General features: G+C 39.2%; 1 protein-coding gene across 2 annotated transcripts in view; it reads right to left on the reverse strand.

Moving 5' to 3' along the window:
- STARD13 (StAR related lipid transfer domain containing 13) overlaps nt 1-17,926 on the reverse strand; it is a 302,216-nt gene that overhangs the window by 218,356 nt on the left and 65,934 nt on the right. Inside the window, exon 1 of one of the 2 annotated variants that reach the window (XM_006083612.3) lies at nt 10,635-10,929. The exons of the other annotated variant lie outside the window; for it this stretch is intronic. Coding sequence (XP_006083674.1) covers nt 10,635-10,803 — 169 coding nt within the window. The 5' untranslated portion in view covers nt 10,804-10,929. Of the gene's footprint in view, nt 1-10,634; nt 10,930-17,926 lie in introns of those variants that run through there. 2 annotated transcript variants of the gene reach the window in all.

The following is a 17,926-nucleotide window of genomic DNA, read 5'->3' on the forward strand; positions in this document are numbered from 1 at the left end:
AATATATAATATATAATAATATATATATATTTTTTTCTTATACTGAGCACTAGAGGCCTGGTGCACAAAATACGTACACGGGGGGTGGGGAGCCTTAAGCCCTGCCTGCACCCTCTCCAATCTGGGACCCCTGCGGGATCGGGCCTAAACCGGCAGTTGGACATCCCTCTCGCAATGTGGGACCGCTGGCTCCTAACCACTCACCTGCCTGCCGGCCTGATCCCCCTAACTGCTCTCCCCTGCTGGCCTGATCCCCCTAACTGCTCTCCTCTCCTGACCTGATCACCCCTAACCACCTCTACCTCGGCCCCGCCACTATGGCTTTGTCCCAAAGGTTGTCCGGAAGATGTCCAGTCTAATTAGCATATTACCCTTTTATTAGTATAGATATAGTATGTGCAATGCACTATGCTCTGCATTTAATTATATTCTCTCATTTAATCCTTGCAATAACTTTGAGATGGTGGCTATTATTAGCTCCATTTGCCTATGGGGAGCTGAAGCTTAGAAATGTTAAGTAACTTGGCCAAGGTCATTCTGCTAGGAAGATATAGAGCTAGAGTTCAAATTCAAGCTGCTTGACTCTGAAGGCTTCCAATTTTCCAAATTATAGGTATAAAAAGTTTGGAGTTTGGGTTGAATGGATAGTGTTCCTGGAACATTCTTGATCTCATGAAGCTATTTGTAAAAGAAAGTATTTCTTGGAATTTAATCAACATATTTTAGTTATTTACCCCTAAGAACATGGGTTTCAACATCCTGTCAACGGAATAACTCTTGGAAGAATGTTATAGAAGGCAAGAAACAAATTCCCATCTATTTAGGCCTATGTTATCATTCATGAGCTGTTCAAGCAATCCCAATGGATTGGCCACCCTTGGACACTGATAATGCATAAAAACTCAAATGTGGAATTACATCATACTCAGTGTTGGGACCAACAACAGATGATGAACTCAGTCACTGAAATTATTTTCCAGTCTTCTTCAAGATAGCTTGCAAGACTGAGTTCCCTTCTTTCTTGCCAAGTATTTTCCCCTCTTGCTTCTAGAAAGTAGGTAATAAAAATATCTAAACAGTTTTATCTGCCTTAAACCTTCCTCCTAAAAGCATAGCAAGTCAAACAAAATACCAGTGATGAGGATGAAAATGTTCAGGTAAGGGGTGCAGTTAGATGACCCTTCTATCCAAAGAGATCAATGTGAAGTGAAGGTGCTTTGATTACTAAGAACTTGTTATACATATCACATGGTTTTACATAGGCCCAAACCACCATAACAGTTGGAAATGTATTTCATTCTCTATTTTGAGAAATGCATTTAGTGAGAAACGTTGTATCCTTCAAAGTATCTGGAGGGATTTAAATTTCTTTATTAAGAACGCTAGTCTTATTGGGATGGTGGGATGGTTGGAATAGCAGTATCACTGGATCTATCTCTCTCTCTCTCTCTCTCTCTCACCTTCTTTCTTTTTTGTTAATCCTCACCTGAGGATATTTTTGCATTGATTTTTAGACAGTGGAAGGGAGATGGAAAGACACAAACAGAGAAACATCGATGTGAGACAGACACATCAATTGGTTGCCTTCGCACATGCCCTGACCAGCACCTGGATAGAGCCTGCAACCAAGGTACCTGCCCTTGACCGGAATGGAATCTGTGACTCTTCAGTCCAGAGGCCAATGCTCTATCCACTGGGCCAAACCGGCGAGGACTCTTGTTTCTTATTTTAATGTTAAGTATTATAAATAATTTGGGGTTAGAAAACATTCAGAGGAAAATACAAGTTTATGAATATCATACTTTTTTTCCCATATGTCACTTGGTGATTACAAATCATCCATATGTATGATTTTCAAAATCAACCAGGAAGAGTAGAGTTGTAATACAGAAAGACAATGCCTTCTTCAGCTCAAAATGCTAACATGTAAATTACTTTGTGAATGTTAAATTCTTTTACAATTTCCACTCTCTCTCCTCTACATTGTTTCATCCTTGTGTTGTATCAGTGTTAGAGGCAAGGAATGCAAATCATTGGTATTTTAGTCAACTGTGCTCCTGTCAGACCTTTCAAATGGTCAGGATTCCTATGCCTTCTGAGGGAAATCATTTGACAGTCTAGTCAGACATTTGATTTATTTATATTGATTTCCTTTTTCTAACAGCATTACCATGTTCTGTAATTTAAGTTATTTTCTAACCACTCCATTTAAATTCCTTTAGATCCCAAGTTTCGAGTGAGGGAGGAGAGAGAGAGAGAGAGAGAGAGAGAGAGAGAGAGAGAGAGAGAGAGGAAACTCATTTCTTTTCAAACAACAGTGTATAAATGTCCAGGGTATCAGTGTCTCTGTCCTGCCCTAGACTACACCATTCCATGTGACTGCCATAGTCCTGTGTGACTTTACACCATGAACATTTGCACTAGACAGGTGGCTAATTTTTCATGCATTCTGTGATAGCTTTTTGATATTTTGTGGATTTTTCTCAAAAAGCATCATCATAATATAAATGTGAATGTATTCTCCTTGACAGCAGGAGGAAAAATACCTAACATTGTATTTGCAGTATTCCTGGAAAACTTGGTAAGTTGCTTATACAACTGAACAAAACAGATTTTACTAATTAAAATAACTATTACCTATCAGTTCACTTTAATCTTTCATACTGAGAGAAAGTTTATGTACCAAGAATATGTTTGAACCATGAAGTCAAAAATTGACTCTGAGCCACCCACAGATGCCTGAGCTTCAGGGAGTACATATCCCACATCACCTCAATTTGAGACACCTGAAGACTTTCCTGTTCCTTTCCTTGTGGGGCAGTCTCTCCACTTCCCAGCAGTATTGAACTATCCTGAATTAGCTTTAGAACTCACCTAGGACTTCAGCTTTATCATAGGTTATGCATATCTAAAGCTAAAAAGCAATAATTTATTTCTTCAAGCCAGCAGGTCCTCACTTGTAGAGTTATTTGAAGACGGGTTGTATTCTTGTTTATAATTATTAACTCTGTCCTTACACCTAGTCCTTCAGTTTTTTGCCTGGCAAATGTGCAGCAACCACCTAATCAGGTTAGAATCTTATTTAGGTTGTTAATTTGCATAAAAAATATGTTCATCCTGCCTCTACCATTTGATTTTTTAAAGTATTTGGAGTGGAAGCCACTGAATACTTGCAACGTTACTCTCAAAATACCTCAAACTACCTACTTCCCAATCCATACAAGAAAAATGTTCAGAATACAAGAATAAACCACAGGCTCTGCACTTTGCTAAATCAGCCTTTTAAAAATGTGTTCCTCAGGGAACATTGGTCTTACAAGATGTCACTTCTGGTATCCAGTGAATAAATAAATAGTTTCATGATGAAATATACCAGTTGAAACAATCTACAGGATTTCTCTGAGCCTTTCACCACTGTGAATTTGCAAGAAGCAGAAGAGGATGCAGCATTTCCCAAATTATTTAACTACAGAAACATTTTCCTCCTGAATGCCTAACAGGACTCGTGTTCTTTGAAGGAGACCTAAGAAAACTGTCTCTGGATAGTCTCTATGTTATTTCTAGATTGAGCCAGAGAATTAGAGAGAATTAAATACTTAATATTTTTGTGTTGATACACCCACCCCTTCACCAAATATTTTCACTGAGTTATAACTTGTTGTTCTGCCTCCACTTCCACCGCAGCAGGATGCTACCAAAGACTTGCTGTTGAATTCACTATAGGAATGGTTAAGAGCACCATCCACTATGGGTAGTCCCTTTACAAGATTAGCATGAAAAATTGTTCTCCTATATGAAGTTTTTTGGAAAAAAATTCTCCCAAAAATAAAGTCCCAGGAAAGGTTGTGTTGTTATGTTTTGACCTTATGGACTTGGCAACTCTTCCCCTGATTATACTTTCCTTTTTGCTTAGATTAGGGAAGTTCAAGCTAAATTTGCAGACCACTTTTAATAATTATTCAGGACTTTATGTTTTATACATTTATGTAATACTAGAAGCCCAGTACACCAAATTTCATGCACTGGGGGGTGGTCCCTCAGCCTGGCCTGCGCCCTCTCGCAGTCCAGGACCCCCTCACTGCTTACCGTCCGCCTGCTCACTGATCCTTACTCAGCTTGCTGCTCCTTAGTGCTGCCACGGAGGCGGGAGAGGCTCCTGCCACCACTGCTGCACTCACCAGCTGTGAGCCCAGCTTCTGACTGAGCGGCGCTCCTCCTGTGTGAGCGCACTGACCACCAGGGGGCAACTCCTGCATTGAGCGTCTGCTCCCTGATGGTCAGTGCGCATCATAGTGCCCGGTCGTTCTGGTAGTTCCACCGTAATGGTCATTAAGGCTTTTATTATATAGGCTAGAGGCCCGGTGCACAAAATTCATGCACTTGGGAGGGGGTGTCCCTCAGCCCAGCCTGCACCCTCTCCAATCTGGGATCCCTCTCACAATCCGGTATTGCTGGATCCCAACCGCTCGTCTGCCTGCCGGCCTAATCACCCCTAACCACTCTCCTGCCAGCCTGATTGACGTCTAACTGCTCCCCTGCTGGCCTGATTGCCCCCAACTGCCCTCCCCTGAAGGCCCGGTCACTCCTAACTGCCCTCTCCTGCCAGCCTGGTCACCCCCTATTACCTCCCCTGCAGGCCTGGTCCCCCCCACTGCCCTCCCCTACAGGCCTGGTTGCCTCCAACTGCCCTCCCCTGCCAGCCTGGTCGCCCCTAACTGCCCTCCCCTAGTGGCCTGGTTGCACCTAACTGCCCTCCCCTGCAGGCCCAGTCGCCCCTAACTGCCCTCCCGTGCAGGCCAGGTCGCCCCCAACTGCCTTCCCCTGCCAGCCTGGTCACTCCCTACTACCCTCCCCTGCAAGCCTGATCACCCCCAACTGCCCTCCCCTGCTGGCCCGGTCACCCCCAACTGCCCTCCCCTGCTGGCCTTGTCACCCCCAACTGCCCTCCCCTGCCAGCCTGGTCACCCCTAACTGCTCTCCCCTGCTGGCCTGATTGCCCACAACTGCCCTCCCCTGCTGGCCATCTTGTGGCCACATGGGGGTGGCCATCTTGTGTGAGGGTGTGACAGTCAATTTGCATATTACCTCTTTATTATATAGGATAGCTTTCTAGTTTTATCTTATTAATTAACCTACATTTTTCTTTTCATCAGATTTACCTTTTTAAACTGAATTATAGATATAGATATAGATATAGATATAGATATAGATATAGATGATATAGATAGATAGAGATAGAGATAGAGATAGAGATAGAGATAGAGATATATAGATATATAGATGTAGATATTAATAGATATTCTTCTCAAATCCTTTAGGTAATGAGGTAGAATGTAAATTAATATATAATGTCTTTACTCACAACAAAATCATATTCAGTTGCCCCTAAAGAGACAGAAAATGATTTTTACATGAGCCTTATTTCATTCAAATATCTGGTATGCAATTCATAGTTAGGTTTTCCTATCTTTTTGTACCTTCATCCCTAGTCTCACACCACGTTCTCATCTGTTCATCTTTTATATAAGAGGTTTACCAAAACCCATCGTCATTTTCTTTCTTTCTAAATTTGTTTTGGTCATCAATTGTTATTGTTCAGACCAGTCATGTTTCTTTTTTTTTTTACTCACTTGTGCATTAAAATTAGCCCATAATTATATTGCTAAGGAAATGAGGAAACTTTATGAGAGTTTACCAGTGCTCACAATTTACTAAGGATTAAAACTCTGACTATAAGAGGGGAAATAAGATTTAAGATAAAAAAAAATGAATCTCTGTTCACTTAAACCAACGTTCCAATATCCAAATTTGGCAACTGCCTGCATCTGGGATGTGTATTTATAAAACCAGAACTAATAAAAGCAGTGATGAGCAGCTATGGAAGTCATAATTTGGTTCAAGTAAATCTCTCAATTTTTGTATGTGTATGAGCATATTGCTCTTTCCTAATTCCCTTTTAGTACTTATTTCTTGACTGCTCACATTTTTACCATGTGATAATTTTAAAATTTTCTCCAACGTTTTTAACAGTTCACTTAATAGATTTTTCTGTAATGTTGGTTAAACAGTATCCCTTATGTACAGCCCTTCAGTCACAGCACTGAACAGAGAGAGGCTCTGATTCACGAAATGTGAATTTCTGACTGTTGCTGCTTTTTTTTTAAAAAGAATTTGAGCAACACATGACAAATGCTTTCTCACCCTGTTTTCTGTATTCCATCTATCTTTCTGCCAGCATAATAACCCCCCAGTTCTGAAAATAGTGGGGTAACAATGTACTAAAGAGAAAGATAAATTCCAAATAATTGTTTAATTTCAGCCGACAATACACAGGAATTAACAATAATACCATCACTTAGGTTGAGTAAATTCCCAAAATGCCATTTGACTTGATGGAGTAATGAGAGAGGATGCATCACTAATGCCCACTTCCATTCTTGGGAACATCAAAATGGCAGTTTATTCTACTCTAGTTAAGTTCAACTCAGGGGCTATCTCTAAAAGTAGTCTCAGATAAAAAGTCCATGAAAATTCAAGTCTAACTTTCACTAATTCGTTTAGTAGTGAAATTTTCTACATTCTGAATTTATATTAAAAAATAGGGTGTTTTTTTTTTTTGTTTGTGTGAGAATGGGGATGAGCATACATGGACATTCTCTGGTCCCGACAGTCCTCGCGATAAGCCAGGCATCACAATAACTCTATTTTACAGTCCTGGACTCCAGAGAAGCAAACGTTTCTACAAGTTTCTTTATAATTATAAGATATACTGACATCTAAGTACTCCACAAGACTGGATAGCCTAACTTTCCTATTAAATTGATAATGAGAGCATTAAACAGGTATCAAAAATGTTCAGGTAGATATTAAATGACATAATTAACAAAACATAAATAAGGGTTGTTTTTCTCTTAAAGTCATACCTAAATTTTAGTTATTAAAATTAGGTATTAGCTATTACAGAATCCTAGAATTTGAGAGATGACTTCACACTTATTTAATCTAAACTTTCTATTTCATAGAAGAAGGAAAGAAAGCCTAGAGAAGTTGTGACCTGCCCCAGATCACACAATTAAATAGTGGCACAGGTAGAACTAAAACTTGATTTTCACTTTACCATTTCCTTGACAGGTTAGAAAAATTATAAACCATAGATTTATTCCCCATTACAAAACTGCTCTTATTTCCTTTTCAGCTTCTATTACTTTAGGTTGAAATTTCCCTGCTTTACACACACTTGTTCAAGGAGTTACTGACTCACCTACAGAGGACTTGAGAACCAGAATAAACTTGAGCAATCATAATCCAACCATTTCATTTTCTCATCAAGAAACAAAGGCCCAGTGAAGTTCTGAAACTTGCCACAGTAAAAGAATGAGGGAGTGTCTCAATAGAGCCTGCATCCCTGTCTCCTTTCTTTCTGCTTCAGCAGACTTTACTGCAATCTGGTTCATGTCATGCTGTTTTATGCATTTAAATTATTTTAAAAGTTTAGTAGCATGATACATTCTTTCACAAAGCAAGTAATCACATTTAAATATCTGCTTAGATATGGATATATTAAATAGCATGTGGATGTGTCTAACAAATAAATCATAGCCATCAATGACATAAGTAAGACCCCTATTCTGGCCTAAAATGCTCTTCCTCCACCTCCTCAGTGTCCTCCCTCTAGTTCATTCCCAAATGCCTGTCAGTGAGGGAAATACGGACCATTATTATATCCATTCTCTCTCCCTACAACAATTTCCCCATTGATTCAACAGGATTGTGGGGTAAGGCTTATTGGCAGTATGACTTATGATAAACTTTTACTCTGCAAACAACACTCTATTTTAAACATTTCTATTTTTTCTAACTGCACATAAAACTGTAGATCTAAAAAGAAGGCTAGAAAAGTTATGCGTATAGATTTTGGAGCATACCCTAAAGTGAGCAAGTTTAGATTCATCCTGTGTTTGGGCAACTAATTCTGATCCTATGCATCATCAAAGATTCCTTTATTTCTCCTCCTTGTTTTTCCTTCCTATGAGTGTATCTGCTGTTGAATCATGTCCATGCCATTCAATGATTATCTCACTGTACTGAGGTCAGTGGGGAGCAATTTACTCTTGTTTGCATTGTTCCCAACAGCCATGAAAGATCATAAGTAACAATGCCCCAAATTATATTCATATAATGCTAAATCTTCCTTGAAAAATCTATAGCAGAGTAATGCAAACTATTTTACTGATGTGGCTGTCATTTCAATATGTGAAATACACACAAAAACAAAGACCAATGTCATTAATTTAATATGTGCTTGATAAGCTTTAATTTAATGATTATAGGTCATTAGTAAAATAACTTGGCATCACACCCTTCTGGGTACTAACAGTTTAAGGAAAGTAAAACACATAGCATGAGTTTTAAAACCACTAGAGAAGTAAAACCTGAATGGAAATTTCATAGTGAGTGACCAAGTCAGATTCTGTAATAGTACAGATAACTGAAAAGTTTTGGGGATATTATATAATCCAAAAAATCAACCATAGGTTCAATATTTTAACACTCACTATAAAAACTAAAAAACAGTGTGGTGTATTATAGAACATGGGCTCTAGAGGTATAGTCAAATATCAGCTCTTACTATGTAACCTCAGAGAAATTACTTGAATTCTATATGACTGTTTTCTCACCTTTAAAATGGGTAAAAATAGTACTTATCTACAAGGACTTTTGAATTTAAAATAAATTGAAATATATTGAAAGCTCTCAGAGCAATGCACAATATATTATACATGCTCAATCAACGTTCTCTATTATTACTGTAAACCAGTCTACTAATACAGTTAACCCAATAAAATTACGTTGCTTCTGCTTTCTCCATGTCTTCCCATACCACTGTATGATATTAACAAATAATCAGATCCTAATCATTGGACTACTGGAATTCTTTCATGCTTTCCTATTATCTTAATTCTCATTTTTAATTTGTAGGCATTCATTGGCTTCAAACATTCCATTGCCCGATATAAAAAGGTGAGAATGCTCAAGTTTTTTAATTTGAAAAAAATGAAAATGAAACATATACTCATAGTACAGTTTCAGTGATCATGTATATGTTCATAACTTTGTCCTCAATGAAAAAATAATCTTCATTCCAAAAAGAACATAAATAATTTTTAGTGAAATTAATTATTGTAAACACATTTAAAGAGATTTTCAAAACAATTTCAAAGTATTTCTATGCAATGTTTCTAACATAATACACTTTATATGCATGCTGAGGAATATTCACAGAACATAGATTATAAATCATTATCAAACATTTACCAAATCCCTATGTCCCTAATGATGATGGCATCTGATAAAACATCATTGTCAGAAATCTCTAAAACAAAAATGGTTTTTATTCTAAGCCTAAAGTATTTTTAAATCAAGCCACAGGGAAATAATTACTTTTGTTTCTATTCAATCAAGACCTGCACACAAAGTTTATGGAATGACATAATATCCTTCCTGAAATCAGATCGGTATGTAGGACCAGTATCCTTCACACATAACCAGTTCCTGAGCCTTTACAAACAAATCCTAATTTCCAAGGAAACAATCTCATCAAATGCTGCTCACTAGAATTCATATTGTTCCTTTTGGAAACAGAACAATAAGATTTTCACGATTACAAACCCCAACTTCCCATTTAAAACTCAATATACTCTTAAACTATTTTAAGTGGAATTTGTTTGTACAATGGCTCTAGAAAATAATTTGTTTCTTTTATTTATTTATGTTTTTAGAAGAGGGAGGTGGTCGTAAACTTCATAAACTTACTGGGTAAGTGTGCACCAGTTAGGGACTTCCTAGGAATGTTCATCTGTCTTGTTTCTACAGACCTATCCTAAGATTAGGAGAATGTTTTAAACTATTTTTGGAGAATGATGAGTTTTAGTGATGCCCAGGCTGTTGATTCCCCACCCCCAATCCCCCCACCCACCCACCCTCCCGAATAAAAAGGAACATCCAGCAGCATGTAATCAATACAGGAAGCTGGGGCTTCTGTGCACAGGTCACAAGACTTGTTTTGAGATTAGAGGACACATTTATCCTTTACCAGCAAAAAACAATATCAACAAATCAGTGGCAACTACTGACACAAACATACAAAGAGGCAGAAATGTGAACCTTATTGTTAGTCTCATGCCCTTAAGACTGGAATTCTAACTTCCCCTGCCACTAAGAGTGTTCTTAAGAACCTGTGCAGGGTGGAAGTGAGTAACCCCTTGCCCTACTGATTAAATAAACAAGTATCCAAGTTTCAAATGTGACGGAGTGTGAGGAACCTGCAGAAAAGCTCCTAAAATGCACACTGAGTAAGCCTGTCTCATTTACTCTGTAAACACATACAAGTTTTGGAAGTTTATGATTCACTGTCCTACCGTGAAGTTTTTGTGCACTTACGTTATGTGGCAGCTAAGTGCTGTCACTGTTTGCTTAAAACTGCAGCCTAAAGTTACTTCTAAAAGTTACGTGCAACGTGGCATAGAAATCCACATACTGTAAAGTGAAAACAATAATTTACAAAACTGAGTTAGCATGAAATTGAGCCAACAGAAATCAGAATTAGCAACAGCCTTCCACTACCGGCAACTCACCTTGTTGAATTTTAGTCACTAGCTGATGGCGCGCTAGAATCCGGCTCATCCTGTAAGGAGAGCGTCTTGTAGTCTGATCAAATCGCAAGTACATCTCCTGGCCCTCAGATGTCATGGGATTTAGATAGTAGCAGCCTGAAGCTGGGGTCCTGGGTCCCTGACCGAACATCTCGGCAGATTTTCTTTTGCCACCTCAGTCTACCCTGGCTGTTTGCGTCTGTCTCCAGTCTCAAAGAGCAAGGCACCAAGCCCAGCAGAGCTCCACAGACCAAGCGATATTTAAAAAGAAAAAGGAGTGCCAGAAGCCGCAACTCAGAATTCCAACCCCCTGGCCTTCACGTGACCACGGGGAGCCAATCAAAGGAAGAAAGGAGCAGGAGCACTTCCACAGTCAGTCAGCCCCTAGCCGGGAGAGCTGTGCCCGCCCGCAGCTTCTATCCCCAGCGCTGGCTGAAAGCAGCTGCGAGTATTTGCCTTGCCTCAGTGCTGACTAGGCGCCACGAAGCAGCACTCGCTAAAAGGGTTAAAAGAAAAAGAGAAAGGGAAGAGAAATGGCGGTAGGAGAAAAATAACCCCCAGGCATAGGAAATCTTTTAGGCTGTTAAAGCTAGAGAAAGCACATTCTTTTCTCCCAGATAGCTGCAGCTAGGTAAAAGATGGGTGTGATAAACACCCTAAATGAAAAACTACTTTGAATAAACATACGCTGCTGAGTATAAATTACCACGCTTCATTAAAAGAAATGAAGCTCTTCCAGTGAAATTGAACCTCAAGTGCTTGAACACGGGAGTAAATACACTAAACTTCTGACCCTCTGCAATGGGACTCTGAGAGCTCTTACAGATAAGACTGGGATAGGCAATGGGCATAAGCATATCTGTTAAATATCTGTTCTTTAATTTTCCTACTTCCTCAATTTTTAATCACCAAGAAGAATAATTTTTATGAAGTACCTATTACATTTAGGACACTGCCAAGAATCATTGTAAAGATGCAGGCTCATGCCAAGGTACTGTCTGTGGCCAAGCTGCTCAGATACAATAGAAAAGTTATGCAAAAGCTTGCAACATAAGCTTTATGTGAAAGGGTGCCTAAAAAAAAAACACACAAACGCAATGATAGGGGAATAATATTATTTTTGACTGGGGTGATGATAGTAGACCACACAGAGGAGGAGACATTTGGGTGGACTTTAAAAAATGGTGGGATTCTGACAGGTAAAGGCTGGGGAGGGCTTTGCAGGAGGGTCTCTGCCCACATGTGGGAGACCAGGAATCAGAGTTTGTGTTTAAGGAAAGTGCAAGTGATTTAATTTGGCCACAAGTGAGGATTCATATGGAAGCAGTTAGAATTCCCCCCCTCCAATTTTTCCTATTTTATATTGTGTGATGTGAACAGAAAAAAAAGTCCATAGAAAATATGTTATTTAATGCTGAGCCTGAGGCTGAATGAATAAAGTTCTTTGAAAAAGAAGCATATGGCCAAGTGGTTCTTACATTTGGCTAACTCAAACTGAAACATAACCTGGTCTGAGATTTATAGTCCTAATAATGAAAAACTCTCCATAAACAGCTTAACGGGACTTAAATCAGGCCCTCAATTCTTATTACTGTGGTTCTCTTAAGGTTGTCAGCCCTAACATCTTTCCCTGAGGGAATTTTTGCTGGCCCAATTCTGAGAAGCAGCCTGTCTTTGGTAACTATCCCACTGGGTAAATGGACAGATTAATGAAGGTCTCTAAGGTCTACAATAAAACATACTCCCTCTTAAGGCAATTGTGAGCCTCTTTAAGTAATTATGCAAGAGTAGTAGGCAAGTTTAAGTCTTCAAGTCAGCATCATTGTAGAAAAAGAAAAGAAGATCTCACTGGATCCTGTTGTTCCCTTTCCATTCTTATTTAGGATTTGATCTGAATCTCTCTGTTCCAGGGCATCCTCTTAGAAAGGAATCTAAGAACTAGCGACTCCGGTATGCCAGAAGAATGGCATTAATGGTAGACATATTTAGCACTACACTGGAATATTAAATGCCTGTAAGGTCTATTTGTCAAGCTCAGATCCAGCACTGCTTGCTATCTGATCAGGATGCTGTCAGCCACTTTGTCTACGTGCTTTTGCTTTGATAGTCCAACACTGGGGACTTCCCTGCCATAAACCATGTATTCAAGCCAGACACCTGGCAGTAATTATTTGTTCATTGGGAGAGAATGGAAGAAAAATAGAGAGAGAAAGGAAAGCAGAATATGGAACTTGGGAACTTTGGCTATGTTCTGGGAAGGAAAAGGCAGGAAGTAAGGTATAGTTGTTTCATAGTTGTCACTGACACAAAGAAAAACTGGCTATTCCCAATGCCACCCTTGTAGTTCATTATTGACTTGGTTGCATTTTTAAAATACTTGAAATTATTCTTCCTAAGAAGCACTGCAGTGTATAATTTTTTAAAAAATTCACAATGCTTACTTTTTGCATAATAATGAATACATGAACACATGAAAGTCCTGAGGTGTTTTGTTCTAGAAACTTCAAGATCATTAATATGTATTTTTTATATATGTAAACACATGTAATAACATGAAACATAGTATTTCATAGGCAACTGGCAATGAAGAACAAGCATTGACCATAAATTTTTTAAAAAGGAATTTTTTACTCCCTAATTAAAAGACAATTTAGAATGAAGCCTAGTTTTTTCTAAAAATCAGTCTCAGTTTAAACAGGAGGATCCATGCAGGATTATGTATCAACATCTCTATCTTCCCCAGGGCATGTACAAGTTTAATTTTATGGTTCAAGTAGTATCTATAAGTCCATGCAACTGCTCACCATGTTTTTGTTATTTTGCATGACCAAAATACCATAGTAGCAGATGAAGTAACATTATTTTCTCATTAGCAATACATTTTTATGGAAGCTGAATCCTCTTAATGACTTTTTTTTTTTTCAGCATTTGGTCCCAGTAATAGAATTACCACTGGGTAGACAGTTTTGTTATGTTTGCTCTAAATGTAAGCAAACTGCTGATAAGCTACCCTGGGCTGATAATGCCCTCCTTGCGTCTCATTGAGAGAACTCTTCCTCTTCAGTGGTGAGGGAGTGAGGTCCAAAGAAATCAGAGAGGGAGGGAGTGCTGAAGTCCCAAGTGTACCTTCCAAGACTGAAGCCGGATTTCTTCCTTTCCAATTCCTTCAAACAAGAGGAACATGGATGGCACTAGTGGTTAATTTTTATCTACTTTTCCTCTTTCCTAATTTGTTCATCAAGAGCAAACTTCACTCAGACGATTTCAGGGATGGGATGAACAGATGAATATTGGGAACTAAAAAGAGTAATAAAGAAAAGATGGAGGAGGGAGGAGGCTAACAGTGTTAAATAGCTACTGTGTACCAGACCTTATGCTATTTACATTTCATGTCTTTAATTAATGTCCATAGCCATCCTCTGTAGTGTCTTATTTTATGGAAAAGGAAATTAAGACTCCCAGAGGTGAAGCCCTGGTGAAGTCATTGTTTACCTCTAAGCCAATGATATGTTAACTTTCCATTATCATACATGATGGACAGAAAAGAGGAAACTATGGCACAGAAAGGGTGCTGGGGAAATTAGATAGGGGAGAATATTTTGTAAGAATATACTGAAAATCATTTTAAGTTTATCTAATTGTATGTGATACTGGAATGTCTATATAGAAATATAGTTATGAGATGGCTAAAATTCTGTGATGGTTGAGATCTGGGTGTTTAGACGTAAAGAGACGCAAAGCCAAAAGCCTTTAATTAACCAGGGAGAACTATGGTCCTTCTTAGACCCTAGTCTGAGACCCTAGTCTATGGCTGAGAACTGAACCCACCCCCACCCCCAATCCTACAGTGAGGAAGCAGCTTGGCTGCTTCTTAGTTTAAGGAGTTCTCTTTGCAGCATAGGCTGTGTCTTCTGCTTTCTGCATATCCTCAAGGCTAACTCTGCATATTGTCTGTCCTTTTCCATGGCATTTCTTCTCCATGCAAACACACCAAATACAGTAAAAACTCTGAAATTTGATCTCTAAAAAAAACATTTTGTATTTAAAAATTTCAAATCTTTTGATAGATGATCCTAGATTAGCACTCAATGGAATTTTGTGTACATATGGCAGAGTGCTAAGAGTGCTTTTACAGAAGCCAGGAGTGGCTCACTGTGCTCTCATCTGTCTGCTTCTTCTACTGCTTCACATATATTCCAGCCGCCTCGTCAGCCTGTTCAAAGGAAGCCAAGATAGTTCTGCCAAGTAGGAAAATGTTTGAGATACAAATGGTAGGCGGAAAAAAGCAGGACTGATTTGAAAGACTGCTTTTGAAATTACTTGAATGAAAAGGTTGTGGGTTAATGTCATAGCCTTCCTGTGGGCTCTAAGCTCATTTTGAGGATTTCCACCAATTGATTGTGATGTATGTGCCCAACTCTGTGCCAATAAGCCTTTCCAATATGCATGCACCACATGCCCAATGACCAATACAGTCAAGTTAGTGATGCTAACATTAGCAGCCATGACTAGGACCCTATGTGAAAGGTTTCAGAGTGGATTCTTGACTGATTCAGCTTCCGTAGCCATAGACCATGTCTCCCTTTTGGAGTCCTATCATGGCTGCAAAGACTTCTGAGTGGTGATAGATTTTCTTTATTTTGTCTCTCAGTCTTCACTACTGTCCTTGGTTAATTTCACTTTTATAGGCCGCTGAGAGTGTGGCTGTGCCCTCATGCCATTCCCCACGGACCCAACTGTCAGTTCCAGTTCTCATGGCCAGTGATCTGGTCTGGCTTGTCCTGGACTCATTGCCTATACTCCCCCATTCCAGCCAATCAAAATTTGTTCACTTTTCTAAGTTGTCTCAAAGATCTGTGACTGTGTGATTTCCTAATCTTCCACCCTGTCAAACATATTGCCTTCAGAAATATTTTAATGACTAATATAAAACCCATTAGAATTAACAGTCATATTAATACCTGTAAATAGTCGTTATATGGCAAATTAATCAGATTAGTTTGTTACATGCTAATATGGAATCCATTTATTGCAAGTACAATGGGAATAACATTTTTATATCTTGGATTTGGAAAAGACATTGAACATCTTCTAATCCAGACATTCATCTGATAAACAAATTGCTTTCAAACCAATTAATTAATATGCTACCCACATACATGAAGTGTATTATTTTACTGAAGACCACAAATAGTTTGAGAAAGATTTTCCTCATAATTTCCACTCACTGACTCTAATTCTGCCAGTTGGAGTTAGGACAAATCTATTTCTTCTTCCATATTCTTTTCCTTTAAATGTCTGTAGAAAGCCCTTATAAGAATCTTTTGCGGGCTAAACATCCCTTTTCATCAAATTTCATAATTAACTATTCAGCAAGCTAACTGCTGTTTCTTAGATCTGCTCTAATATGTCAGGCTCCAATATGTCACTATCTCTTTTAAATATGACTCCTACCCTAATCTTAGAGCTGTAGATATGGCAAGCACAGTAGTGTATGGTACAATGTGTGCATCCCACCGGCATCCAGGGCACTGCACTTTTGCTGATCCAATCTGAGATTAAGGGATGTTTAGTTTTAAAATCTATACTTACTCAATCATTAATTCAATATTGACTGAATGCCTATGCATCATTGCAATAAGTATGAAATATACAAAGGAATTGATGTGCCTACCCCCAAGGGCAGGGAAAAGAGCCAAGGAACTCACCATTACACCAATATTAAGTGTTGTGAGGGAAGCTATCTCTATTGCCTCACACTGTTTTACAGTCAATTGCAGAGCTTAATCCATGTGGTGTTTATGTATCTTCATATAGTCTACTGTTAAATGAGTGCCCTCTATCATGTACTTAACAAATGACTTTGCAAACTTAAAAACAGGTCTTTCAACTTAGTGGAATCATTGAGATACTTTAAATTCCTGATTTTCTCCTCCAACTATTTAATTCTGCCTTGATCTATGATGTAGCTAAAAAATAAATAAATAAATATATTATCTATCTATCTATCTATATATATATATATATATATAAGCATAATATGCAAATTGACTGGATGGTGGAATGACCAGTCACTATGACACACACTGACCATCAAGGGGCAGATGTCCAACGCAGGAGCTGATCCAAGCCCACAGGCCCTGATCGCCTGAGCCTGCCGGCCAACCTCTCAATCCCTCCCCCAGCCAGCAGGCTCCAATCACCGATAGGAAATGGAGAACTGGGGGTGGGTGGCAGTGGATGCAGGTGGTGCCAGGCCAAGGCGGGTGTGAGTGAGTGGGGCCCCAATCACCCTGCTGGTTGCCCCACACACAAAGGGTGACCACCATTGGTAGCAGGGGGATGGGGCCAGCTGCCAGCAGCTAGGGAAAATCAGCCCTGATAACAGGACAGGCCTAGGGATCCTACCTGTGAACAAATTTTGTGTGCCAGGCCTCTAGTAAGAATATAAAATAAATAGTTAAGTGAGTTTGGAAAAAGTTAAAGTAAGGTAAGAAAATAATAAACCCTCAGCTGAAATTAGTTCACATAAATACAAAGACAAGCCACACAAACAATAATGTACATCTGTGGGAGGTGACTGAAAATATGGCTTTGGATTCCTTTGTGACAAAGCAAAAGGGAAATAAAATTGGTGACACAATTCAACATCTCCATAAGATAAAAACAAAATGGTAATTCAAGATAAACACAGAGCACCCAGTATTGAGATGCCCAGGGAAAAATTTCCTGAGTTCTTACAAAGAATCAGCATCCTAAATGATATTGGATATGGTAACAAACCTCAGTTTTTTAACTGTACCCTTCACTGACAATAGTATGATTAAAAAGCACTGTTTGGGAAAAGTAATTTCTATGAGGGCCCCCCAAAACAAATGGTGAATATGCTATTTAAACTATATATTGAACCATATCACTTCTCCAGTTAAGGTATTTCAAAAGTTTTCTATTGTACCTAGAACAAAATCCAAACTCCTTATTTGGTGCATGAGGCCCTGCATGATCTATTCCTGCTTATTACTCCCATGTCATCAGCTTCCTCCACTTGGCTACCTCAGATCTTCTTTATACACTAGAGGCCCGGTGCACGAAATTTGTGCACGGGAAGGGGGGTCCCCTCAGCCCAGCCTGCACCCTCTCCAATCCGGGACCCCTTGGTGATGTCCAACGGCCCAATCCCAGGGATCGGACCTACACTGCCAGTCGGACATCCCTCTCACAATCCTGGACTTCTGGTTCCTAATCTCTCACCTGCCTGCCTGTCTCATCGCCCC

Source organism: Myotis lucifugus, unplaced genomic scaffold (assembly GCF_000147115.1).
Source record: "Myotis lucifugus unplaced genomic scaffold, Myoluc2.0 scaffold_7, whole genome shotgun sequence".
Classification (NCBI taxonomy): Eukaryota; Metazoa; Chordata; class Mammalia; order Chiroptera; family Vespertilionidae; genus Myotis; species Myotis lucifugus.